The sequence below is a fragment of the Thrips palmi genome, unplaced genomic scaffold, assembly GCF_012932325.1.
Source record: "Thrips palmi isolate BJ-2018 unplaced genomic scaffold, TpBJ-2018v1 HiC_scaffold_8, whole genome shotgun sequence".
NCBI classification, from domain to species: domain Eukaryota; kingdom Metazoa; phylum Arthropoda; class Insecta; order Thysanoptera; family Thripidae; genus Thrips; species Thrips palmi.
The window spans coordinates 5,538,061-5,563,775 of NW_023144635.1; the positions used below are offsets into that span (position 1 = coordinate 5,538,061).

Below are 25,715 nucleotides of genomic sequence, written 5' to 3' on the forward strand. Positions count from 1 at the left end.
TGCCGCACGCTGCCGAAGGACAGAGGGGTGGTGGGTGGGTATATGCCACTATAGTGGCGCGGTGTCTCTACAGTGGCAAATTAGCCCCCTCAACCTGACTGCACGTCATGGCTAAGCTTGCCGTCGTGCTCCTTGAGCACGGCGTCCACCTCCTCCAGAAGCTGTTTATGGACCCCAGGGCGCCCGACGAAGGCCGTGGTGAACGAGACCGTCTCGAAGTCGGCAATAAACAAGACCTGAGCGGAATTTTCCCTGCAGGACAGCGTTGGCCCGTCGCTCACGACGCCTGAAAACTTCGGGCAAGAAATAAACAGAGGTAATTTTACGGCTCGTTTTATTTGCAGGGTGACGCCCTCTCCTGCCGCCACCACACCTTACCGCATCCCCCGCACCCCGCCGCCATCGTAGTTCTGTGTCACCGGAGGCGTTTCTCTGCGAGAATGCGGAATTGAATCGAGAAGATCACGCATGAATTCTGCGACTCTGCAATCACGTGTTATGCATGGCCGAAACGGCGAGTGATTATAAAAATGTTGGTCATGGTCATGGTGAAGCCATGGGCCGTCGTTATCAAATCCTGCATACTCATGCCGTCCGAATCCAAACTGGCACGGCACCACGGCGGAAATAAGGCAAGTCATCCGAGATGTGAAAGAAAACACTTTTTCGAAGTTATTCTTAGAGGTTAGATATCAGAGCGGCCTCTTTGTGAGTCCAGACACAATGCTAGATAAGAGTCGCGGTTTTTGCGGGTATCAGTTACGACGAAACCAGTTGGGATTACAGTGTGGTGGTTTGTTTGAGAGAGCGACTAGGTCGGTGGACGAAGCAGCGAAGCAGACGCAACGCAAAACATCGCTGATAAGGTGGTTGCCAAGAGCATGCCAACACTGAGATTCCAAACGCTATGAGTATAGCACGTATGGTGCAATGCAGCTGAGATATCGCACCACACGTGCAATGCGATAGCCATATTGCACCTTACGTGCAATGCGTCCCGAAAATGCCCTATGCTAATGCATGGGAACAAGAAGGCATCGGACTTCATGTGCAATGCTTTTGCATTGCACCAATTGACGCTATACTCATAGCGTTTGGATTCTCAGTGAAGCCGGGGTTGCAGTGGTTGCAAGGTGCGCGCATTGACGTACCTTGTCCCATCTCGGAGTGTTTATACTGACAACAATATGGAAAACCTACCTGGAATTTCCAGGCTTTGCTCAGCAGTTTGCATCTTTGATATCTTGACCAACGCGCGCGCACACACACGACAAATTTGAATCTGAACGGCCATCGACCGCGAGTGTGCTGTCAGATTGCCGTCATAAACGCGTCACAAAGTCTATTGTGACCGTCTGGCGACCGTCTGCTGGGTTAAAGGTGGGATATTGAATGACAGCGATAAGTGTAATAGGAGGATTTTTATTGCTCTTTTCACAACACTCTGAAACTGAGGCGCAGATCGGCGGCGCACGCGGTGGCTGACCGGTGACCGCGTGACCGCGTGTTTCGGGTCAACACCGGAATCCGGTGGGTCAACAGAGCACGATGGCGCTCCCGCCGGTCCCGGCAGCGGCGGCGGCGGCCCGGACCAGAGAGACGCCCGGCGCCTAGCATTACCTAGTCACGGCCCGCCACTGTAATTAATACCAGCGTCTCAGCGTTGGGCCGTTCGGTTTGTTTTTTCACCGGCGACCTTGAGGGACGGCCACGGAAGGCTGTCGGCCGGAAAACATACTACAATGTAGTACAGCAGATGATTGGCGGGAACGAGGCTGGCGGTTCAGCGCGGTCAGCACGCCAACCACGGCCGCGATAATACCGAAAGCACCGAATTGCCGCGCCGAGCGAGTCATCCTGCCGGGTTTTTCAACGGCTCGGAGTGTCTTCCCACCTGTACTACTTAACTAGGGTATCTTAATCACTATCTTAAGAAAATATATACAAATGCAGCCCACCCTGGGCCGAGTTAGGAGAGGCAATGTATGCTGAGCTATACAGAGCGAGTTCGTTTATGACCGCGCGGTGAGAGTGAGCGTGATGCCGTCGATGGGGCTGGGGAGGACGCAGCGGGGCGAGAACCGCGGCTGCCGAGGCATCCCTGGGGCCAGCGTCACCGTGGCCCTGGACAGCACGGACGCCACGGCCATCTTCACCTGCAGCAGGCCCAGGCGCATGCCTGGAAATGGGAGAGTGACGTCATCGTACTGCGTGGACGCACGGCGCCTCAAAACAAAGTGTCCACGGTGTGTCAGACCAAGGACTTACCGAGGCAGATGCGGGGGCCGTCGCCAAACGGCATGTACACGCCGGGGTGGCGCGCGCTCTTGGCCTCCTCCGAGAAGCGCGTCGGGTCGTAGCGCGTGGGGTCCTCCCAGTACTCGGGGTCCATGTGGATGGACCAGACGGGGATCATGAGGCGCATGCCCTTGTCCAGGACCACGTCCGTGAGCGGCAGCTGCCGCTTCACCATGGCCTGGCGCGTGAGGAACGGCACGGGTGGGTAGTGGCGCAGCGTCTCTGCAAAGGCGAGGATCTTAGCTGTGGGAAGCCTCAAGGACGCGGCCCTCGGAGCTGGAAAGTCCACTGAGCGCCTGCTCCTCACCTTGGATCACCATGTCCATGTAGTGCATGTCCTGGGTGGCCTCATAGGTGAGCTTGCCGTTGCACTTCTGTAACACGGCGTCGACCTCCTGCTGCAGCTTAGTCTGGATTTCGGGGTTCTTGGCCAGCTCGTACAGGGTGAACGACGTCGTCGTCGAGGTGGTCTCGAAGCCCGCCAGGAAAAAGACGAATACTTGGGCGGCGATTTGGTGCTTCTCCAGCTTTTGCACCTGCTTGGAGCTCGAATCTGGAAACAGGTCACACACCGGGTGTCACATCGACCTCTGTGAATTCGGTCATGCCCCCTGCGCCCACGTGTTCTCGCTCACCTTGAGAGTCACTCCTCTCCTCGCCAGGACCGTCGACCGGCACGAAGCCATCGTTCTTGAGCTTGATGAGGAGGTTCAGCATGTCGGCGCGCTCCACGTTGTTCTTCTCGCGGTGATCCACCATCTCGTCCACGATGCGCGTGAAGAAGTCGTGGATGTGGGCCGGCACGCTGCGGATGCTGAAGGTCTTCATGATGCCGCCGCCGAAGAAGATGAGCAGGTGGCGGAGGTTGACGTCGAGGCAGGGCTCGAAGATGCGCGCGCCCATGCGCCGGAACTCCGAGTCCGGGTTCTTCAAGGAGTTGCTCTCGATGCCGAACGCCACGGACGAGATGACGTCCGTGAAGAGGCGCGCCACCAGGTCGCGGATGTCCTCCGTGTAGACGCCGCGGCCCTCGGCCAGGTTGGCGTCGATGTGCTCGCACAGGTTGTCGTTGCAGTCGCCGATGGTGCTGAACATGTACTTGATCTTGCCCGTGGTGAAGGTGGGGCTCAGCTTGACGCGCATGTTCTTCCAGATCGGCCCCGACAGCTGGAAGAGGTGCCCGGACAGGGGGTCGTAGGACGGGTCGTAGTGCATGCCGCGCCCGTTGAAGTCCTGGAACTCCTTGATGAACACCTGCCGGATGATGTCCACGTCGTGCAGCTGCAGCATGGGCATGGCCATGAAGTACGTGCCAACGTAGCGCTGGTCACGGTGCGTCTCGTAGATGTCGTGCACCACCATGGCGAGGCTCTTCTTGCCCAGGATGGTGTCGGCGTAGTTGCCGAAGGGCACGGACGGCGGCGCGAAGGCCACCTTGCGGCGCCGCCAGTAGGTGAGGCTGCGGCGCAGGAAGGCGTACAGCCCCAAGCAGGCCACCAGCAAGGCGACCGCCGCCCACGCGGCCATCGTGGTCAGCATGCCGGTGTCCATCTCCAGCAAGGTGAGGTTCGGTCCGATGGCTTGGGGTCTGCGCTGGTCTCTTGTCCACTCGAGATGCGCTCTGCGACTGAATGCGGTCGCGCGGTCCGCGCAGCCCTCAGTACTGCTCGCCTCCGCACGCAGTGCATGCCAAGACGAGTGGATTCTGCAGGGGGGAACCGGTTGCGGCCCAGATGATGGTCCAGGGGGCGGGCAAGGGGGCGGGCAGCGGGGCGGGCAGTGGGGCAGCCTCTCACATTCGCAGCGCGCGGCGCCCAGCCAGGAGTCTAACCAGCCGTTTTAGCAATTCACTGTATTTGTGAATCCCGATTCGGAGAGTCATTCCCCCGCTGATGACGCCCCCCCCCCTCCACCCGCCACAAGACGCTCTACGGATCGGAAAACACGACAGGGCTCACTGAAGCAAATAGAATCGAACACAAAGGCCGAAAAGTCATGCAATTGTTCAATTTGAATTGAAACCGAAGAATTAATAGTGTCGACACACCTAGCGACAATAACCGCGCGGGAAAGGGGCTGCCATAGGCACAATCAGTGGTGGAGAATGCTCATATCTTGCTGATTTCTAAACAGGAAGTTGCCCTATTTTAAATGTCCTGATTAGATTCCCCCTCCCCTCCCCTTTCCACCGGTCAAAACACATTATCCATGAGTTCTTTTTCTATCTTCACCGCTTTATACTGTATACCGGGCCATGACGTCTGGCCACGGGATCTAGTTTCATCCTTATCTGTTATGAATGCACTTTTGTGTTCTTTGGGACTGAGTTTCATCCTTATCTGTTATGAATGCACTTATGTGTCCTTTGGGACTGTAAAGTCCCCCGCGCAGTCACCCTAGTCGAGTGCAAGATTAGTAATTTCACATTTCAAGCTTCCAGAGATAATCACAATTCAGTAAATTTATATTTAAAATGAAAAACATCGCGTTAACCGATCCCCGCAACGTTTAAACGTTTGCTTCAGTTCCCGCCAGGCACAATGCATGAGAAATTCAGCACCGCACCGCGGTCCTCCATTTCTTCCCTTGAAGCTTTGATCGAGAATAAGTTAAAACTCTTTTCAAACATAAAAAAGGTGAAAAATATTTGTTTGTATGGAAAACAATGATAGTTGATTGGTCCATCTGTTTGCAAGCAATACTCCTTTTCTAGGACTCTTCTTTTCCGAAATGGCTTTATAAATTTGTCATAACCTCCAATGTTTTCATTTGTTCCATTGTTCTTTTTGTTTCTGTTTTTCACCTTTTCGCAACTGTATGGACGGCATGACAGGAGTTACAGAGTAGTGTTGACAAATTTGAGACAGCTGACAGGTGGGCGGGACATTGACACTGTACGAATTTAATTTGAACATTTTTACTTTACTCTCATTTACTCGACTAAGTATTCCCTCTGATTCACTTGAACCATTTAAACGACCGAGCAGAGGCCCTCGGGTTGTTGTTCAGCAGTGTTTGTGGTTGGTCCTTTGTAGTTTTCTCCAGTTCTTAACACCTAGGGTGTGAATTAAGTCTATTTGATATTTTCATTAAAGTGTAAGTAATCATTTCCTTTCTTACACCCAAGAACCAGGACAGCACCTTTGACATGCGCGCTTCCTGATCTTCAAAATGAATGAATGGGATAATCTGTTTGTCTACCCACCAACTTCATTGAACTATGCGGCAAGCAATGGAGACGTTGATCTTCTTCGAGTCCATCTCCAGGCAGGAAAAAGGCCAGACACTATGGACCACAGGGGATGGACACCCCTCCATGTCGCAGCTGCAAACGACAAGTACAGTACATTTTATTACCCTGCAACTTTCATGGTTTACTTACGAGGTACTAATGATAATTTGCATTTTGTCATAAATTTAGGCTGGAGTGTATTGACGTACTCTTAGAAGATTCTCGCACCAACCCATTGCAAAGAACACATAGTGGAGACACTGCTGCAGAACTTTCAGTGATCTCAAAAGCAAGTTTGCCAGTGGTTAAGAGACTGTTGGAAAATGGTGGCAGAACTGTTATGAAACCATTCATGCTACATGTTGCCTGCTACAATGGTTCGCTAGATGTGGTTAAGCTTCTAGTTAGCAGTGGATGTGATATCAATGTGCACGAAGAAATAAATGAGCAGACCCCACTCCATCGAGCAGCAGAGGGAAAACGTCAAGAAGTATTGCAGTATTTGCTTAGTATTGGAGCCAAAGTGAACCTTGGTGATAGTTCTGCCTGTACTCCACTTTTTGAAGCTGTTCAACAAGACTCTCTTGAATGTGCTAAAATTTTGCTGCAAGCCGGGGCCAAACCAAACAGACGGACATGTGATGGAGTCACTCCGCTAATGATGGCTTGTCAAAAGGGTAATTGTGAAATGGTTAAACTATTGCTATCATTTGGAGCTAAGCCGAATTTGTATGCCAAAGACTATTCCATGGCATTGACACTGGCAGTGCATGGTGGCTGGGTTGATATAGTACGTATTTTGATGCCTCTCCTATGCCACAATACTGTGGTAAATGCAAGTCGAAATCCAAGTGCAGGAGCTGTCTCATTGTTTTGTGTTGCTATTGATTCTGAATCTGAAGAGTGTCTGTCAATTCTGCTTGAAGCTGATCTCCCTCTTGAAGTAAAAATGTGGCCTCTTCACCGCAAATTTCGAGACATGCAACCGCATGTCAAGTATACAAAATGTGGGGCCATGAGTTTTTTATTGATGGACAAGATGTCTGAATTTGGGGATCGTACTATTGCTATACTGGAAAAGCTCATCCAAGCAGGGTTCCCTGTGAATGTAAAGAAGAAAAGTGAACTCTCCCCATTGGTTGCAGCTCTGCTTTTCCCATTGCTTCAACCTCCTGTTGGCCAAGTCGCCATTCTAGATCGCTTGGTTTCTGCTGGTGCCGAAGTGGACTACAGAAGTATGCCCTCTAATAAGTTGCCAGATGCTCTTCTTGCTGCCTGTCTGAAATGCAATGGGCTGGCCCTGAAAGCTTTACTGCCATTTAGTGCTGTGTGTCCCCACCAACTTCTGGAGCATTTTATAGAAGCCAAGTCTACTATATTTTGCTACTTTTTAATTGCAGAAGCATCATTGGGTGATGATTTTTCAGGACTAGAAGCCAAGGTTAATAACTTGATTCAAAATAAGCCAAACAAAGAAGTGTGGCTTAATTTCTTACCCCGCTTGCGGGAGAGTTTCCCTTCTCTTCAGGGTATAGCCAGAAGAAAAGTGCGTGAATGTATAAGGAGCCACACGGCTAACACCCAAGAATTTCTGCAGTGCATAGAAAATTTAAATGTGCCAAGTTTGATAAAAAGCTATCTTCGTTTTAGAGTATGACATCAAAGTAAGGACTGCTCAGGTGTTATGAATTTTGTGACAATTTTTTTTCCTATCAATTTTAAGTTTTTTGACATTTATAACATCTAACCAGAGAGAACATGTTTAGTTAAGTAGTAATATACTATTATTTGTAATATCCCCTGTATACTATTGTTGTGTTGCCTGTTTGGTTTAATCACTGCCGAGAGTTCTGTGATTTTGCATTATTAGGAGACTGTGAGAAATCTGTTCATTACTGTGATTATAAAGCAAAAGGAGTGAAGAGGAGCATTAACTTAGTTTCCTTAGAGCAAGCTGTGATCTGAATTAGATTTAATTATTCTTGTAAGCAAGTTCTGTTAAGAGACTTTTATATTCTTTTTTCCACCAGTTTTATTACTTGATACAAAAGATAGATTAAAAACAAACAATAGCAATAAATCGTTTTACTAGACACAGTATTGAATCAATCTTGTAGAACACATTTGGCCTCTTTTACGATTTGTGACACCAATTCGGCATCTGTAACAGCAATTGCAGCTGAGTCCCCTGGGCCCATTTTAGGCCTATTTGAAGCAACAGCATCAGATAAGAAAATTCTTGCTGAGCCATGATACTCCTTGGCTCCAGTTTCTTTGAGAATGTGAGCCACATTATTTTTGTTTACTCCAGCTCCAATCATGATAGAAATTTGGTCTCTGCCTTTTGACACCATGTTCTTTATTAGCTCTATTCCCCTTTCTGCACTATCTTGCTGTCCGCTGGTGAGAATCCTCTTGAAACCTGCAGAGAAGTTGTGTGCAAATCAACTCTAGGATTTAAGAGTAATATTACTTTAAACCTTTTTAATTGATTTACCTAATTCTGCAATTATGTGCATCGCACCCAAAGGGTCATGACAAACATCAATAGCTCTGTGGAATGTTACAGGCAACGGTGCAGTCACTTGTAGAATGTCTTGGCAGGCTTTAATGTCAATGCCTCCCTGTGGTGTCAAAGCACCAAACACGAAGCCATCGGCTCCACCAACAGCTCTTAGGAGCAGTGCATCTGTTTTCATTACTTCGATCTCAGCTGCGGAGTAGACGAAATCATTTCCACCTCTGGCACGCAGCATGCAAAATACAGGAATACTGACTGCTTCTTTCACTGCCTGAAATAAACACAGGTGAAAAACGGGTTTCAGAGTACAAACAGAAAATGGTGACAATACCTTGAGCAAACCAGGTGTGGGAGTAAGACCCCCTTCACTCAGTGCGCTGCACAATTCCAACCGAGATGCTCCCCCTTTCTCTGCGTTGATTGCAGACTGAATGGAATCCACGCAGACCTCCATTATCCAACTTGGCTGGCTGGAACTGACAGCTCACTGCTCCAGTGACAAGTGTCATCAGCTGTTTTGCTGGCGTTGATGTCAATTTTAAACGGACAAAAGCGCCAAAGATTTTTCATGAGACACATTGCCGAAAATATGACAATTATGACGTAACTAAATTTTTCATACCTTGAGTTTTCTAGCCCCCCCCCTTCCCCCCCCCGACTTCACCACGGTTGGGTTTACCAACAGCAACAACACCATGTGGTGGCAGTATCTCCTGGAAAAAGGGAATTAGTTCCCAACATTGGAGAGGAGTACATTCATCGACATAGCTTTGCCTTCACTTGTATGCGATTGAATATCGTCTAGATCTATCACAATGCCTCTAAAACACCAAGGAACTAATACTCATCGGGTAAGTACAAACTTAACCTCAATGCAAGGTACCGGGGAGAAGACATAAGTCTAAAATACCTGCCTTCTTTGACTATTTTAACAATTTTTATCGCAATTATTTGTGTTTTAAAATGTTATTAAACCTTTCCCTTCCTAGAATTTATTTACAATGAAGTACCATTACATCCTGTCTTGTTTAGTGTTCCTTCTTTTTCCACTCTGTCGTCACATTTTCTTAATATGTGCAATGTTTGTTCTTATATGTGTTTTCCTTTGTTTTTTCCCCTTTAGTTCATACCGTTCAATACCCGTTTGGAGAACATTGAAGTCGATGTTATCCATCGCATTGGACATCGGTATGAAGAACAAAATGAGGAAGAAATCGAATCATATTTTGCTGCTGCCGTGGAGAAGTGGAATGATTTGAATTGCTCTCAAGGATGGATTGAATTTCGTTCAGAGGTGAAAGATGTACATACATTGGCCCAAGTGTTATTACTTAAAGAGAAGCTGGCAGCAACACTTGTTGAGCACCTGAAGAAAAAAGATCCATTGACAGTACAGACATTGCTTGAGTGAGTCCAATTGTTACAGAATAAATCTTTACACCCTTTGCATTAATAAAAAAGGAGATAATTATGCCTTTTTTACTTTTTCAGGATTGTTGTTGCCTTGGCCCGTGATCTTCGGCAAGATTTCTATCCATTTTATCCAGATATTCTATCTACTATTATATCTTACCTTGACTGTAAAGAAACTGAAATTCTAGAATGGTCATTCCACTGCTTAGCATATCTTTTCAAATTTTTATGGCGTTGCATGGTTCGCAACATTGGACCAGTCCTTTCTAGTTTACTCCCAATGTTGTCTTCCAAACGCAAAAAGTATATTAATCATTTTGCTGCAGACAGTTTTGCATTTTTGGCTCGCAAAGTGAAAGACCATGCAGCATTCATTTCCCTGTTACTGAACCATCTGCAGGATGAGCCAATGGCATGTCTCTGTCATATTTTGAATGAATTTTCCTTGCTTTAGGTTTTAAACCACAGTTGAACTAATTTAAAAATCTTTCACAGGATGCTGAAGGTTGTGGACGCCTTGTGTTTGCCTGGCTGAGAGGTGTCAAAAATCAACTCCATAGTTGTGCTCAGAATGTCCTCCTTTTAATGGTGCAGTCATTGGGTAATGAGTCTCTTCCTAGTGATGTTTTGCTGAGTTTGACTTCAGAAACAATATCTCATCTTGTTGTTGAGATCCGTCCTGGTGGATTGGCTGTTTTGTGGGATGCCATGAAAGTGTGTATTTTTGTCAAGTTATGCTGTTTGCACAATTGTTTTCTCAACTGCACAGCTGTTATTTTTTCTCTTTTTCGCATTTTTAGACATCATTGAAGCATTTCCACGCAGACTTTGTCTCTGGCAAAACCAAGTCTTGTGATCCAACGCTTGGAGCTCTGAAACTTCTTCACCAGTTATGTGCTTATTGTGATGCGCTGCATATATCAAAGCCCGTTGAGGTGGTAGACCTGCTGTTGCACATTTATGGCAGTGCAGTGCCATTACCTGAAGAAATCCTTTCAGAATTGTCATCAATCACAGCAATATTGTTGATGTCACCTAAAATAAGTTTGCCTCAAGATCGAACAGTAAAATTGAGTTCCAAGGTACTAGTAGATTCCATAGGAATATTGCTTCACATGTTGCATCTTATCTACCTATCTTACAAACATTCTGTTTTTTTCTCAGGTTCTAGCTATGTCTCCTCCTATAATCATCCTTGCTTTTGTGAAAAAAATATTGAGTTGGAGTGCAATGGACACTTTAATATTGCCTCGGCTTTTGGAAATAGTAGCCACAGGTTTGATTTCTGATAATGATGAGGGTCTTGGGCTCCAAATTCTTGCTGAACTTGTTCAGTCTAAAGTGCCATCCATGTGCAATGGCCGGGATGAGCATAATGTGCTTCAACTAAACCTTGACTTTGCAGCAGCAACCCAAAGGTATGCTTTTTTCTTATTTATAATTATTAATAATATTTTATAAATTATCTCTGCAGTGCAGGTGCTCTTTTCCTTAATGTTTATATTTCAATCATCTTATGATTTTTTCCCCCAGGATTGGTTGTGATTCTGATATCATATGCTTGAAGCTCCTTTCAATTTTAGACATAAATGAAAAGTTGGATGTCGTGAATTTTTGCAAGACTTTTAATGAACGAATCTATGCTCTTCGTGTTTTGCCACATATTAAGCCTTTAAAAGAAACAGAATCAGCCAATATTCTGCTGAAGCAGGTTCATTTCTTGTGCAAAGAAATTAAGGACCTATCATCTATTTCAGACTCAACAAATGATGGTATGTCATTTCTTTGGAAAAAGTGGGGAGGGAGCACATTTTTATAGTTTTATGTTCTTGTGTTGTTGTTTGTACAAATTTAATTTGATTTTCTTGATTTTCAGTTGAAACAGATAGTAATTCAGTGGATCTTGAGAAAAGAATGTCCCTGCTTCTTTTAATGTTGTTCGCATCCCTGGAAGCTGTCATCCATATGCAGGGGGAAAAAAAAGAATTGAATTGTTTTCTTGAGATGAAATTATTATTAGAGACGCTGCTTCCTTTATCAGGAACAAGCCATTGCCGTCTGAGTACCATGCGTATTCTGAATTTGTATTTATCTTCTATTGACTTTCAAAATATCAAGCATATTAAAAAAGTGTCTATGTCTATTTATGAAAGTATCAAGAATAATTTAGCAGCTTCTCACCATCTGGTATGTTTTCATGTAGATTTGTTTCCATGTACCATTTTCAATTAAATTTTTTAGTATCGACAAACTTTTTATCTTTCCCAGGTCCGAGAAATGGCTTGTCGAGTTATTTGTCATCTCCCTTTTGCACCAGAAATTCAATCAATGTTCCGAATTTGTCTTGAGGCTGAGATGATTGCTGGTACAGTGACAGACTACAGGGATAAAATCCTACTTCTTGAAAAATTATCTTTTGATATGACTCGACCAATTTTTGTCAAAAATGCTAACTTTAGCACGGTATGACTGACTGATTTTGTCACTTTGTGGATAAGAGTTTGCGCGTCCTCAGCATTGGAAAATTCATTAAGTTTTTTACCTTCTCAGGCCCCACTTCTCTTTATCTTGGGTTCACTTTATGTGAATTTCCAGTTGTTATGGGAACCCCTTCAAGCTCTTGTGTCATCTTTTGCCTCTGGCATGACGACAGATGATTTCTGGACCGTTTTCCATGGTCAGCTAATTTTAGCTACTCATCAGCGAGACTTTTCTCCTCTCCATGGAACTGCTCCTGAACTCAAGTTTCAATGTAAGCTCTGTAAGCCACCTGACCTTGTCTCATTATTTGCTGCACACTTTTATGCTAATGTCTTGTAATTTCTGTTTAAAAAAACAACAACAGGTAATTTAATAGATGATTACTACTTGGCTGTAAATAGTGTGGATGATCAACCGGATTATGCTAACTATAGGCTATTGTTGTATAAAGCTGGTCATAGTTTTCCAGAGGTTTGTGAGAAAAAGAATCGTGACGTTTCAGCTCTTTTTCTCACATTTATAGAGTAAGTATAACATCTTAGTTCAGAAAATAAAAAGTAATGTCCAATGATAACAATAATAATTTGTGTTTGTTGTTAACTCTAGACAGGAGTTCTATTCATCAAATGCAGAAATTGCTAAATCATGGGACATAAAGAAGCATGATGCTGCATCTGCTGCTTTCAACTTCGATGGGGATGACGATGATGATGAAAAAGATGACCATGAGGATGACAATGATGATGATGATGACGACGATGACGACCAAGAAAATGAGGATGATGATAGAAACGAACAAAAGAAATTTGGTGTTGAAAATGAAGATGGAGGTAATGAAGATATGAGCATGGATGTTAATGAAGATGAAGAGACCAGGCCCAAGAAGCTCAAAGCATCAAAATCCCAAGAAACTGAAGATAAGCTATCTGCACAACTTCGTACAAAGTTAGTCATTCTGTTAAATATTGACTTTCCATAGCTGGATGGAGTTTTTGAGATTCTTTTAACAAATATTTGCTTTGCAGGATACTTTTAGCAAACCTTCAGCTGTTTTCAAAGTTTCACAATCCTCGTACAATATTTAGAGAACCTGAGCTAAATCAAGTCTACCATGATTTACTATCACACAAGCACCCTGATGTTCAGAAAGCTGCTCTTGAGTGCATTCTCACATACAAGCATAAATATTTGGTTCCATATACAGTTCATTTGTTTGCACTCATTGATCAAAAGTCGTTCAAGAATGAAATTACTCAATTCAAAATAGACAAGGATTCAGGTGTTATCCAGGAAGAACATAGAACTCAACTGATTCCAATTGTTATGAGATTAGTGTATAGCAAAATGACAGCTAAGGCTGGAATGCGGACTGGTGGGAAGGCTGGACCAGGTGTGCGCCGTGCCCTTGTCCTGCGCTTCCTTGCAGGTTGCCACGAAGATGAAATGTTGATCTTTATGAAGATGGCTTTCAAATTCTTTGATCAGTATTTACAAGGTTGGTTCTTATTCCAGCAGACTGTGTTAAATATGTTTTCTGTGGGTTAGATTATTTTCTGGCAACAATTCCTCTCTTTGCTTTTTATTACAGATGATCTTGGTGTCATGGTGAATTCAATTCAAACTAGCATAGACCTGGAGAAAGTTGTGCCTCCTCGACGGTTACAAAGTGCTGTCAATTTGCTGTCTGTTGTGCTGGAGAAATTCGGCGGTTTGATGGGAAATCGTTTGTTGTCTCTGACTCTGCAACTCTTAACATGTGTTGCTGCAACAGTGGGTGGATTTTTTAAAGAAAGGTAGATTTGATATTACGTACATGAATCAAGTTAATAAAAGTCCTTAACACCATTCAAATTTTTTAAATTTGATCATCTGTTTGTTAGGGACAACATACACTCTGGATATCTTAAAGCAATCCGGGAACTTCGCACATCATGTATAGAAGTTCTCACTCAATTTTTTGACCGATTTGAAGCTTATCCTTGGACCACAGCTGAGATTGATACTGTTCTGCAAGTGTTTATTATGCCTATTGTCAATAATCTACCAGTGGAAGGAATACACAGCCCAACTGCCTTAATGAAACTGTTTCTGGTTTGGAGTCAACACCCAAGGTTTGTGCAAAATTGATTGTTTTGTGTCTTGTATTGATGTTAATGTATAATTTTATGGTCAATTAATTTAAAAAATCTTTGCTTTTTAGATATTTTATTCTTTTTGGAAGCTATGACCCTGATTCATCAGAAAGCAATCCACTGTCAGCATTAATGAAATTACTGCTTGGCTCTAAAACCAATCATTCAGTTAGTAATGTCATTATGGAAATCTTAGAGAACTTGTATACGTTGAAAGACCATGGCAAACTAGATGAAAATGACATGGAGGTTGATGAGACTTATTTGGAAGAGCGTGCTCCACCTATTCCCCTCTCTCATGTTCTTACTTTAAATGAAATTAAAATGAAATCGTTAAGCTGTAAGTATTTTAAAGTTAAGTATTTTTTTTTTTCCAATTTAAAATACATACTAAGTAGTTTGATGTATCTCTGTTCTCCTTGCCTGCAGTGTCTGAAGAAGTAAATCTTGGAAGTAAACTTTTGTTCCCTCATATAAGTTCTATTTTAGAGCGGTTTAGAATTCGACTGGCTTCACTCGGGAAACGTGGGTCTGGCCTCAACAAGCGGGAGTTACATGTCCTTTCATGTGTGTCAGAGTTTGTAAGGACTCCAGAGTATAGCGCCACTTTGACTGAACTTCTTGTGCCTATACTGACAAGGCGTATCACTGCACCCAATGAAGAAGAGGAGACCATGTTGAGGATGATGAGTACACTCAATCATTTGATGAGGAATATCAAAGATCCATCAGTTTACACAAGGTATGAAAGTAGCATAACATGAAGCACTTGTCTTAAACTTAAAGGGGGAAAAATAACTGTTGCTAATTCTTTTTTATGACTTTTTCATGAAATTGCAGACCCATAGCTTCATTATTCAGCTGCATTAATGGTGTACCTGGCCGTAAAATGCTGCTTTCTCTTGTAAACACCATAGCAGAAACTAGGGCTTCTTTAGATAAAAATGCAAAAGAGGAGATGACACAAATGGCCACAATTTCATCCAACCTAAATGCATTTGATAAGCGTTGGGTTGAACAACCAGACTTCGACACTCGTCTCGAAGCATTTAAAACAGTGCAAACTTTATTGGACTCGGGTAAACTGTCGGTGGATTTAGGAGTTATTGTTGTTCATCACTGCTTTTATGTTATCCGTGAGGTAATTACTTTCAATGTGGAATACTGTAATTTACTGCAATATGTTTTTTTTTCTAAGTTTTTATGTGATACTGAATTGCTTTAAAATGTTTTACAGGAAAAAGATATGTCCTTGAGAGATTTTGCTTCTCATTGCCTACGTCGGGTTGCACCCACACTATGTAACCAGCACAGTGATGATGCAGAGACATGTAAATTCCTTCTGGATACCACCTTATTGACTCTTATAAGCAATAACATTAGGCGGAATAGCAATGAAAATGCTCATTCAGAGGCTGTTCTTCTTCTAGGGGAATTGGTAAGTCTAATGTTTTGAAACTTCTTGTTCTCTTGGTCATGTTTTTCTAATCTCAATTACCGTAATATATTTCATTTACAGGCTAGAGAATGTGGACACTTGCATCCTGTTCTCAGGGATCTAAATCTTTTGACTAATAAAGTGGACATGGAAGTTGACTTCTTTGAAAACTTGCAGCATTTACAGTTTCACAGGAAAACCAGAGCTCTCCTTAAGTAAGACTTTCTGATCCCTGCTGTTAAGTTTTCTTTTTTATCGGTATGTAGAACTAAATAATTATGTTTTTAATAATTTCAGAGTCTGTGAAGTGTTTGGAAAAGTTGAGAAGACACCTTCTTCTCGATCACTGACCCAGTTTATTTTACCCCTGGCCACTCAGTTTCTCTGTGTTGAAAAACATGCTGGAAAAAACAGTTTAATTGATGCTAGCATCCAAGTATGTGTTACTCATAGCTTTTATTTCATCATTTTTGTTGTTTATTTCATCCTTAAACAAGCTGTTCTGTATTTTATTTCTAGGTAATGGGAATTGTTGCACGCTTGCTGCCATGGCACAATTATGAAACCTTATTGAGATACTATCTAGGGAAACTAAGAGCAAGCTCAGTGTATCAAAAGCAGTTGGTTCGGATAGTTATGAACATTCTTGATTCTTTCCACTTTGACCTCTCTAAGGCTCAATTTGCCAATAAAGTAAAAGCAAACAGCAATGACAATAAATTAAACGTCGAGGAAGAAAAAGCAATTGATATGGGAGCCAAAATTAATGATGGTGAAGGTGAAGAAAAACCCATTGAAGATTTGGTGGAAGCTCTAGAACCTGACAAAGAAAATGAATTAGAAATTGAATCAAAAGGTTCTGAAGAGGATGAAGATGCTATGGATGTGGATGAAGTTGAACCACAGACAGCAGTTCCTGCTGTCGAGCGCCAGCTTGTTCTTTGTCCCTCAGCAGCACTTCGTGTTACTGTAACTATTAGAGTCGGGCTTTTACCTCTGCTGCGCAATGAACTTACTGCCCGCTCACTGGCTGATAGTTATCACAAAGTGAACAAAAAGCAGCTAAGAAATACTCATGACGATCATGATGCTGAAGAAGAGGAGATTCTTAGAGTGCCAATGGCATTTGCTGTGGTGAAACTTCTGCAGAGGCTGCCCAAGGATATGCTTGACAAAAACTTACCAGGTGTTTTTGCAAAGTTGTGCACGTTTCTAAAGGCTCGTTTGGAGTCTGTCAGGCGTGTTACCAGAGAAACATTGCAAAAAGTGATGGTGTCTCTTGGCCCCTCTTATCTGAGTACACTCCTGAAAGAAATGACATCACTCCTGACCAGAGGCTATCAAGTTCATGTATTAGTATTCACAATTCATTCTGTTTTGGTTTCCTTAAAGAACGTTTTTGGACCTGGAGATATTGATGATAGTCTGCCCTACATAATTGAGGTTTGCAAACACGATTTGTTTGGCTATGCTGCTGAGGAAAAAGAAGAAGGCAAAGTAGCTGTCAAAGTGCGTGAGGCTCAAAGCAACAAAAGTTACAACACTCTTCAGGTTGTTGCTCAATATGTTAGTGAAAACCACCTTACAAATCTCTTGATCCCATTCAAACAAATCATCCAAACTGCTCATTCTCACAAGATAGTCAATAGAGCCAGTGAATGTTTACGTCTCATTGTGACAGGCTTATCGGAGAATGCTATGATTTCACCCCCATCACTGCTTGTCTTTGCCGTGGGTGTTGCTAGTGAAAGCATCCCTGCCCTTGCACTAAAGGAATGTCAGACTAAAACTGCTAAGGAGAAAGAAAGGGAAGCCCGCCGTCGTCCTGACTGCTTTCTTATCAAAGAGGCACCAAAGCAACGCTTGGGCATTACCAGCTCTGACTCTGCAAGGGTGGCAGCAAGAATGAACGCTCACCTGTTTGTAGAATTTGGGTTAAGACTGATTGCTCACCTTTTAAAGCATGAAAAGCTGAAAGGGTCTGTGGAAGATCTTCGTCCTCTTGTAGATCCACTTATACCACTTCTGAAGGATTGCTTGTCATCACAACATGTTAAACTGAGTACGATATCTTTGCAGTGCCTTAGCTGTCTGTTAAGAATGGATCTCCCAAGTTTGCAAAGCAACATATCATCCATAGCAGCATTAATGTTTGGTTTGCTACACAAGTTTGCTGCTGCTGGTTTGAGCAAGGGAGACAATTTCGATCTCGTTGTTGCTGCTTTCAAAACTGTTGCAGTTCTTGTGAGAGAAGTACATTATTATGTTCTAGATCAAGATCAATTGAAGGCATTGCTATTGTATGCTGAGCAGGATATTGCTGACTCTCACAAGCACGCCACTGCATTTGCCCTCTTAAAAGCTATTCTCTCAAGAAAATTAATTGCCCCTGAGATTCATGATGTTATGAACAGGGTAGCAACTTTGAGCATAACTTCAGATCTTGATCATATAAGAGCTCAAGCAAGATCAGTCTTCCATCAGTTCTTAACTGACTATCCTCTAGGAAAAAAATTGGAAAAGCACCTTTCCTTCTATCTATCCCAATTAAACTACGAACTACAGCCTGGTCGAGAATCTGCATTAGAGATGGTGAACTCTGTTATTTGCACTTTCCCTCAGGGTGTTCTCACAGCACAATCTGGATTGTTTTTCTTAATGTTGGGAGCAAGACTTGTCAATGATGATGCTCCAGATTGCAGAAAAATGGTTGCACAATGTATAAGTAAAATGCTTGGCAGACTAAGTCAAAATGATCGTGATAGATTGTTCAACATTGCCTTTGTGTGGCTCAAAGATAAAGAGATGTCACATCGTAGACTTGGTGCCCAGCTTTGTGGAATTTTTGTTGTTCTTGAAAAAGAAACCTTTAAACGCCGTTTGAAAGAAGTTCTTCCTGCAGTCACAGCACAGTTCCAATCATTCGAGAATGAGAAGGCATATGTACCTGGACAATTTGTGAGAGCTCCATCTTCATTGACCTCAAGTAATGAGGATGGAGAGAATGGAGAAAAGAAACTTGCCTCAGAATCTGAAAGGCCGAAGGATCACTACGTGTATCAGTTACTGCAGTTTGTTCTGAAGATATGTAATTACTGCCCTGTGTGGCTATCTACCGCTGAGTTTAGTACCCATGTTTATAGTCTCACTGAATATACCCAATGCATGCTCGCTCACCCTCATGAATGGGTGAGACTATCAGCCGCTCAAATACTTACCCACATCCTTGGTGCTATGAATGTTGAGTCTCTTGCCAAAGCTGTAAGGGAAGAAAGCATCACAGATGAGGAAGTTGAAAGTAATGAATTGGGATTCTTCAGCATAGATACCACCCAGAAATTAAAATCAATGATATTAGATCACTGTGCTCAGTTAGTGCCTGGAACGGAAGTCGCACAGGAATTATTACTGCAGATTGTAAAAAATCTTGTGATATTTGCTGATGTTTTGAAAGATATTAATGAGGAGGATTCAGCTTTAAAAGAGCAACTTGATGCTGGAGGAAACCAAAAGACAATTTCACTTCAATGGCTGGTGAAGCGCATGAGGAGGGTTGTAAACATGGAAGTGGTCCATGCGCCGAAGTCAACTGTTCTGGTAAGTAATGTTATTGAGTCCATTTTTTTTTCTTTTTTTTCCCCAAAATAATGTAATACTACTGTACTGTACATTTATTTTCCACAAAATAATTCTGAAAATTTGTTCTTGCTGCAGAGGACAATGGTACTGAACTGGACTGCTGCTGTTGTTGTAAAACTTGGTGCAGAACATATAAAGCCAGTTTTACACCATTTGCTTGCCCCAATCGTTCGCGAACTTTCAAGCGATGAGCCTGTTCCGGATGAAAGTGAAACGGCACAATTACGTCTTTTGTCCAAACAAGTAGGAAGTTTACTGAAAAAGACTGTTGGCACCGAAATATTTATCCTGGCACAGTCACGTCTTCAATCTCAAATTACAACAGTGCGTGCTGAACGCAAGATGAAGCGCAAACAAGAGGTAAAATTATTTGTTATATCTTGTTTTGTACAAGCAGATTCATGTTTTCTTTTTCTTTTTTACTAATTTTGTATGTGTTACTTTGTTTTTTAGGCTATTGTAGAACCAGAGAAAGCTGCAAAGCGGAGGGTTCAGAAGCAAGCTAGAAAGAAGGTGCAGAAAAAGAACCGTAATGAGAAGATACGAGGCAAGAAAGTCAAAAGAAAGAGAGAGGTTTCCCTAGATTAATTTTTTCTTTGTATGTGATTTAAGATCTATGACCAACGTGCCTTTAGGAATCAATTCTAATCACTTACCCATATTTTACTGATTATATTATTATGGCTGTTATGTGTATAACTGCGTGATGTTATTTATGAATTTACTTGTACAATCTAGAAAATATATGACCCCAATGTATTATGTCTTAACTTTTCGCCTGTCCCTTCTGAATGAATACACACTGCCACACAAAGCTATTGACATTATCTAAACAGAGAAAAAGAAGTTAATCATCCTCTTGGATGTATCAATCAGGGTTGTCTACATCCTTCCACACTTAATATTCGAAATTGGCGCCAATTGCCAGGCTGTTGATACCTGTGAGTTTCTCATTCCAGGTGATCTCAGGTACACAGAAGATTCTCATAGTACCGGCGTGTTGATGTTGATAAACAAGTTCAGCTGTGTGGGCGTTGTTAAAAATGAAATTTCGTACACTGTGTATGTACTTGATATTTACTTTTTACACCCGCTGCAGTGCAATCTACGGAGAAAGTTCTGAAGGAGAGAATGGTAGTTTTAGAAACTCGCCCACTGTCATGGTGGCTGTTCTTGCTAGAAATAAAGCCCATACTCTGCCATACTTTTTAACACTTCTAGAGAAACTAGATTACCCCAAGTCCCGAATCTCGTTATGGTAAGTTTCATGATTTTGAACATTGTCATGGAACTCAAACTCGCTTGTTGTAATCAAATTGGTTGAGGTTATGGGTGCCGGTAGCTTGATTACATTGGTACTGAAATGATGCATGTCCTTGTTCTCTTGTCGCATTTAGGTTTCGCAGTGACCACAATGAAGACAACACGCCGGAAGTATTGCGGGGCTGGATATCCACTGCTCAAAAACAGTATGACTATCACTCAATCAATTCAGAAATCTTGTCGTCACCTCCACATCGTATGGCAGATGAAAATGGACCGGCCCATTGGACCCCACTTCGGTTCACCCATGTGATACAATTGAGAGAGGAAGCTCTGGAAACAGCCAGAAATATGTGGGCGGATTATGTCTGGGTTTGTAGTCTTTACTTATACATGCTACTTTCTGTTCTTGTCTAAACTTCATAATTTCAAACATGATTGATGATCTTCTTTTCAGTTTTTGGATAGTGATGTGTTTATTATTGACCCCAATTCCTTGAAAGAGCTGATTCAAAAAGACAAAGTTGTTGTTGCACCTATGTTGGCATCTGATGGAATGTATTCTAACTTTTGGTGTGGAATGACGGATGAATATTATTACAAGAGGACTGATGATTATCAACCAATCTACTATCGGGAGCGAACTGGATGCTTCCATGTACCAATGATACACTCGTCAGTTTTAGTAGATCTACGGAAAGCACTTTCCAACAAACTTACTTTTTTACCTGAGAAAATTACTAGTTATTCTGGACCACATGATGACATAATTACGTTTGCTGTTGGAGCAAATAAATCTGGTAAGTCTGTTTGAAATACTCAAGTTATTCTGATGCTTATGTACCACTATTGTAAATTTTATTTTTGTTTCTCAGATATTCCTCTTTTTGTTTGTAATGATATAAACTATGGTTTTGTTATGATTCCTCTTGAACAAAATGACCAACTGCATGCTGATTATGAGCAGCTCACAAACCTTAAAGTTGAAGTTCTTGGTGAGTAATTCATGCTTCTGTTTTTTTGCAAGTTGGCAGGGAAACTTTATCATCAATTAATCACTCATCTCCATTTGCAATCTTTCAGCTGAATTTGATCCATTGCCATTAAGTGAGGCTATGGCTAAATATGTCATCTACCCAGAAGCAGACACTCTTGGATTTGATGAGATATATGTCATAAATCTGGAGAGAAGACCAGAAAGACGATCTCGGATGGAGACATCTCTTCGAGAATTGGGGATTGCAGCCAAATTCATTCCTGCTGTGGATGGAAGGTAAGTCCTCCAATTTCAAAGATTTTTGTTTGGTGGTAATGTAAAGCCAGCCCTTTGCCATAGTTAAGACTGCAAACACACTTAATCACTCTTGCTTTATTTCAGTCATCCATTAGTCTGCTTTGCAAAACATTTGCTTCTCTCCTATCACATTCACATTTTGTACTTCTTTGTGTCAATGATTTGATTTTATAGTACTGCATTATGAGAGATTTTTTTCCCCTAATCTATTTATCTACAATGGTTTGAAAATAAGGAAAGGGTTTGGCTGAGAGTAAACATCATAAACAGTAAAGTTAATACAAAAGAAGGTATAATTTTAAGTAAAAAAATAACATTTAATAATATCAAGCATGTATTCTCTGAGAGCAGCTTCCCCTTTTTTTGAAACTGAAGGTAATCATTGTTTCATGTCTTTAACACGGTGGAAAAGAAGGGTATTTTCTACAATGGTCAAATCCAGAGCTTATCTTTGGCACTGTAATGCTATCCTGTACTTATTCACAATTTTTCTTGAAATAATTTCTGAAAGGTCCAAAACAATTGAATTGAAAGCTTCCATTTCCCACTGCTCTCAGATTCTTTTCATGCCAGATATTTTGTGAAAATTTGAAAGGTTACACGCACTGTAGGTGAGCCTGCTCTGAAGAAGTTTTTGAGCCTTTGGTGGCGAGTGGTGTGGTTCTTGTCGAAAGTCCGTTTGAACAACCAGTCAGCAGTCACTCACGAACAGTGCTACCAACACAGCATCTTTCGTTGTGGGTAGGGGGCCTGTCGGTCGATTTCGAAACGGGCTCACCCGGAAGAGGCACGACTGCCGTCCATTTCTGAACGTTAATATCTAGTTCAATCTGTGCCTACTCACGCAAAAATTCGTTCCCCGCTTGCTAGGGAAGTCCATCGGTTCCGGAGGGGATACTGGTAGTTTATTGGCACTCTGGTTCACTGGCCTAGGGCGGGGGCCTCGGCGGGTGCAGTAAGGGCGTTGGCGGCTAAGGTGTCCAAACAGTCCAAGGTGTCCAAACGCCGTACACCTAGACGTCCGACTGCGCCATGCGCCTGTTGTGCACCAGGCCGTTGACGTGCAGGCGCCGCGTGGAGGACCGCGAGTACAGGGAGGCGCGGTCCCTGCCCATGGCGGGGCCCAGGGCGGCCATGCCGGCCATGCCCCCCACGGGGCCGCACGTGGTCTCCGTCGGGGGGCCGCCGAAGAGCGCGCCCCGCGCGGGGTCGGCCGACTGGGGCAGGAAGCGGCAGCAGCGACGCGCCAGCGCGTTGCACATGCTGCGACGAGCGTCCTGCGGGCAGGGACAGGAAGGCCGTCAGGGTTACCTCTCCAGAACCTGTCTCGGGCCTCACGGTGGGAGTTGGTGTGCACCTTGATGTCCTTCATCCGCGACGTGTAGATGAAGGAGTTGGCCAGCGTCTTGATGACGATGAGCATGTTGAAGGACCAGAAGACGATGACGGTGTAGATGGAGTTGAAGTCGAGCGTGTCGCGCGGGATGAGGCAGTCCTTGTCGCACACCAGCATGAAGGACACGACGGCCGGCATCCAGCCGATGAGGTACGAGCCCAGGATGAAGAGGGTCGTCTTGATGGCCTTTTTGTTGCGTCGGAACGCCGGGGAGCCTGGAACAGTGAAACAGTGAAACACGACCCTCGCTTTAATGGCAGTTCGATTCGCGGGGCCGCTTTCTTACCCTGTGCCAGCAATGGCCTTTCAGGGGCTCGCGGAAAAGAAACTTTCCCCGATTCGTGAATTAATTTTAAACCCAGGTCTTTCCTCGAGTTGGTCGGACTTAACGCGACTGTCCCAAGAATACCTACCCCCTCTCCGGGACCGCGCGCCGCTGCCGCGCATGAGGCTGGCCGCCGCCGTGGCGTGGCTGGCGTGGCCGTTGGGCTCGGCGCCAACGGACTCCGGCAGGGAGCCCCCCGACGACGCCCACCCTCCAGGGCCTCCAGGGTCGGTGGCCGTGCGCTGGACTGCAATCAGAAAGGCGTTAGCGAGGGCGCCGACGGGCAGGCCGATTCCGAAGAATCGTTTTGTCGCCGTCTCTGCCGCCCTCAGAGGTCCCCGTGTGGGTGCCAGAGAGACGGCGACGTTTGTGTTGACGGAGCAGCGCCGCGGGCGTGTCTACCTCGCAGGCTCGCAGGCGTCCGTGCCGACCCACACCGGCACTGACTCTGACACTGACTCTGACTTTGACGCTGCCTCTCACTCTGACAGTGACTCTGACAGTGACGGACTGACACTGACCCTGGCGGTGCGCGCGGCCCTCCGCCCGGGCGTCCGCCTTGGCCTCGGCCCTGCCGTTGAGGTGCCGCAGCTCGGCGCGCTGGTGGCTGGAGCCCGTGCGCCGGAAGCGGTGGCGGTTGCGTTCGTGCCGCTGCACGATGATGTAGATGTGCACGTAGATGCAGATCATGAGGATGAGCACGAAGAAGAAGGTGAGGGAGAAGGTGATGTGGAAGCCGTACTGCGTCAGGAACCTGCGCACACCGCGGTTTCGTTATTGTGTTGTTTTCCATTCCGGCGCCGCGGCTCGGCGCTGCCACTCGACGCGTCGGGATGTACGATGCGCACCGCGCCGCCCCGCGCCGCCCCGCGCCCCGAATTGCGGCGGGTTTAGTGTCAAGACGTCACGGGAGACTGATGAGCGCCGAGCGCCCGATCTTATTGGCCACGCAACGAGACAGAGACGGGCCAATCGCATTCCGTCGTCCCGAAACTTGGGCCGGGTCGGCTTACTTGTAGCCGCAGTTGCCCTGCGCGCGGAAGCCGTCGTCCTCGAAGGACGAGAAGTAGGCGAAGAGCGCGGCCTCGGGCACGATCCAGATGGCGGTGAGGCCCACCACGAGGTAGGCGTGCCGCACGTGCGAGTGCAGCGGCCGCAGCGCGCCCAGGTAGTGGTTGGAGGCGAGGGCGAGCAGGTGCAGCATGGTGACGAGCACGGCGCCCAGCCGCAGCGCCTCCAGGGCCAGCTTGACGCACGTCAGCCGCTCGGGGGCGTAGCGCACGCACTGCGTCTCGTGCCAGATCTGCAACGCCAGCAACACCAGTGTAGGGGAATCTACAAAGTAAAAGGGATGACTGAAAAACACGGGTGGTCTTACCGGCAGGTAGGTGTCCAGGTCGGGCGGCACGAGCGTGTTGAGGATGTTGTTGATGAACCAGGACACGCCGAGCAGGAAGGAGGCGATGGTGTCGGCCCCGGTGAGCGACAGGGAGATGCGCATGGTGATGGAGAGCGGGCGCCGCTTGATCCAGCACGTGGACAGCAGCACGCACGCGTTGTTGAGCACGGACACGGCGCACACCATGATGAGCGTGGCGGCGCAGTACAGCTCGACGCGCGCGTACGTGGGGTCCACCTGCGGCTGGTACGCGGGCAGGCTGGCCAGCGGCAGCGCGGAGCACTGCAACGGACAGGAGCGTCATGAGGCTTTTTGGGCTGCCCTGGGTTGGCAGTCATGGAAGGTGACAGTGTCGTGGCAGGTCCTTACGTTGGTCTCATTGGCGACGATGGCAGCGTCCACCCACAGCCCCGTCGGGGGCGGCTCGTCGGGCTCCATGTGGGTCTCCCCGCCCCCGGGTCGAGCCGCCCCGCCGCCCCGCCGCCTTCAGCCGGCGGCGTGCGCCTGCCCGGCCGCCTGGAACAAGTCAACACAGACATGATGGCCGCGGCCTAGGTCGAGTCATTCCCGCTGAGCAGTGCCGCACCCGCCCCCGCGGCGGGCACGACGACGTGGAAGCCGTGCCGGCCGGCCAGCCACTGGTTCGACACGGTTTGATGACCGACGCCTTTCTGGTCGCTTTGGGCGCCGCCCACTGTCCCACACTCACGCGCCGATCCCGCTCCATAATCCCCGCGTCCCGCAGGGAGCCGCGCCGCCGATCCACTCAGCCGTCAGCGAGGCAGCTCAGGCGGCGCGCGGCGCCAGGCATCCAGGAACCCAGGCAGCCTCAAAGCGGTGCTCGGCTTTGAGGCGCCCCGGCCCGCCTGGCGCAGGCACACTGG

The 25,715-nt window shown here is 45.5% G+C and overlaps 6 protein-coding genes across 10 annotated transcripts in view; 3 read left to right on the forward strand and 3 right to left on the reverse strand.

Moving 5' to 3' along the window:
- Positions 1-1,408: 1,408 nt before the first annotated feature.
- Positions 1,409-3,977, reverse strand: LOC117653869 (cytochrome P450 6a2-like). Its single transcript, XM_034399848.1, has 4 exons — positions 2,934-3,977; positions 2,606-2,851; positions 2,269-2,520; positions 1,409-2,179 (listed from the first exon to the last, which is right to left on the reverse strand). The coding sequence occupies exons 1-4, from the start codon at positions 3,847-3,849 to the stop codon at positions 2,013-2,015; spliced, it is 1,581 nt and encodes a 526-aa protein (XP_034255739.1). The 5' UTR covers positions 3,850-3,977; the 3' UTR covers positions 1,409-2,012.
- Positions 3,978-4,908: 931 nt separating this feature from the next.
- Positions 4,909-7,625, forward strand: LOC117653867 (ankyrin repeat and SOCS box protein 3-like). Of its 5 annotated transcripts, none has more exons than XM_034399844.1 (4): positions 4,910-5,192; positions 5,286-5,318; positions 5,426-5,636; positions 5,720-7,625. In XM_034399844.1, the coding sequence occupies exons 3-4, from the start codon at positions 5,470-5,472 to the stop codon at positions 7,185-7,187; spliced, it is 1,635 nt and encodes a 544-aa protein (XP_034255735.1). In that variant the 5' UTR covers positions 4,910-5,192; positions 5,286-5,318; positions 5,426-5,469; the 3' UTR covers positions 7,188-7,625. The 5 variants fall into 5 exon arrangements, with proteins under 5 accessions (XP_034255736.1, XP_034255737.1, XP_034255735.1 ...); XM_034399843.1 differs by having other exon boundaries at positions 4,910-5,172; XM_034399845.1 differs by lacking the exon at positions 5,286-5,318 and having other exon boundaries at positions 4,909-5,192.
- LOC117653870 (copper homeostasis protein cutC homolog) lies at positions 7,538-8,632 on the reverse strand. The gene is made up of 3 exons (XM_034399849.1): positions 8,383-8,632; positions 8,028-8,322; positions 7,538-7,952 (listed from the first exon to the last, which is right to left on the reverse strand). The coding sequence occupies exons 1-3, from the start codon at positions 8,503-8,505 to the stop codon at positions 7,636-7,638; spliced, it is 735 nt and encodes a 244-aa protein (XP_034255740.1). The 5' UTR covers positions 8,506-8,632; the 3' UTR covers positions 7,538-7,635.
- Positions 8,633-8,714: 82 nt separating this feature from the next.
- Positions 8,715-19,913, forward strand: LOC117653866 (small subunit processome component 20 homolog). The gene is made up of 24 exons (XM_034399841.1): positions 8,715-8,902; positions 9,175-9,458; positions 9,543-9,876; positions 9,960-10,178; positions 10,265-10,546; positions 10,629-10,882; positions 10,998-11,236; positions 11,341-11,651; positions 11,733-11,927; positions 12,015-12,216; positions 12,310-12,469; positions 12,552-12,890; positions 12,971-13,440; positions 13,534-13,738; positions 13,826-14,056; positions 14,146-14,417; positions 14,507-14,819; positions 14,918-15,218; positions 15,315-15,515; positions 15,597-15,730; positions 15,813-15,951; positions 16,035-19,112; positions 19,230-19,514; positions 19,608-19,913. The coding sequence occupies exons 1-24, from the start codon at positions 8,867-8,869 to the stop codon at positions 19,740-19,742; spliced, it is 8,619 nt and encodes a 2,872-aa protein (XP_034255732.1). The 5' UTR covers positions 8,715-8,866; the 3' UTR covers positions 19,743-19,913.
- Positions 19,914-20,123: 210 nt separating this feature from the next.
- Positions 20,124-25,715, forward strand: part of LOC117653604 (glycosyltransferase 25 family member) — a 60,842-nt gene continuing 55,250 nt past the window's right edge. Inside the window, exons 1-5 of the mRNA XM_034399398.1 lie at positions 20,124-20,412; positions 20,552-20,789; positions 20,875-21,217; positions 21,293-21,412; positions 21,501-21,690. Of these exons, the coding sequence (XP_034255289.1) occupies positions 20,198-20,412; positions 20,552-20,789; positions 20,875-21,217; positions 21,293-21,412; positions 21,501-21,690 (1,106 nt within the window). The 5' untranslated portion in view covers positions 20,124-20,197. The remainder of the gene's footprint in view (positions 20,413-20,551; positions 20,790-20,874; positions 21,218-21,292; positions 21,413-21,500; positions 21,691-25,715) is intronic.
- Positions 21,987-25,333, reverse strand: LOC117653605 (5-hydroxytryptamine receptor 1A-like). The gene is made up of 7 exons (XM_034399399.1): positions 25,201-25,333; positions 24,811-25,113; positions 24,446-24,735; positions 23,954-24,186; positions 23,521-23,679; positions 23,069-23,322; positions 21,987-22,988 (listed from the first exon to the last, which is right to left on the reverse strand). Exons 1-7 carry the CDS (start codon positions 25,267-25,269, stop codon positions 22,725-22,727), a joined length of 1,572 nt encoding a protein of 523 aa, XP_034255290.1. The 5' UTR covers positions 25,270-25,333; the 3' UTR covers positions 21,987-22,724.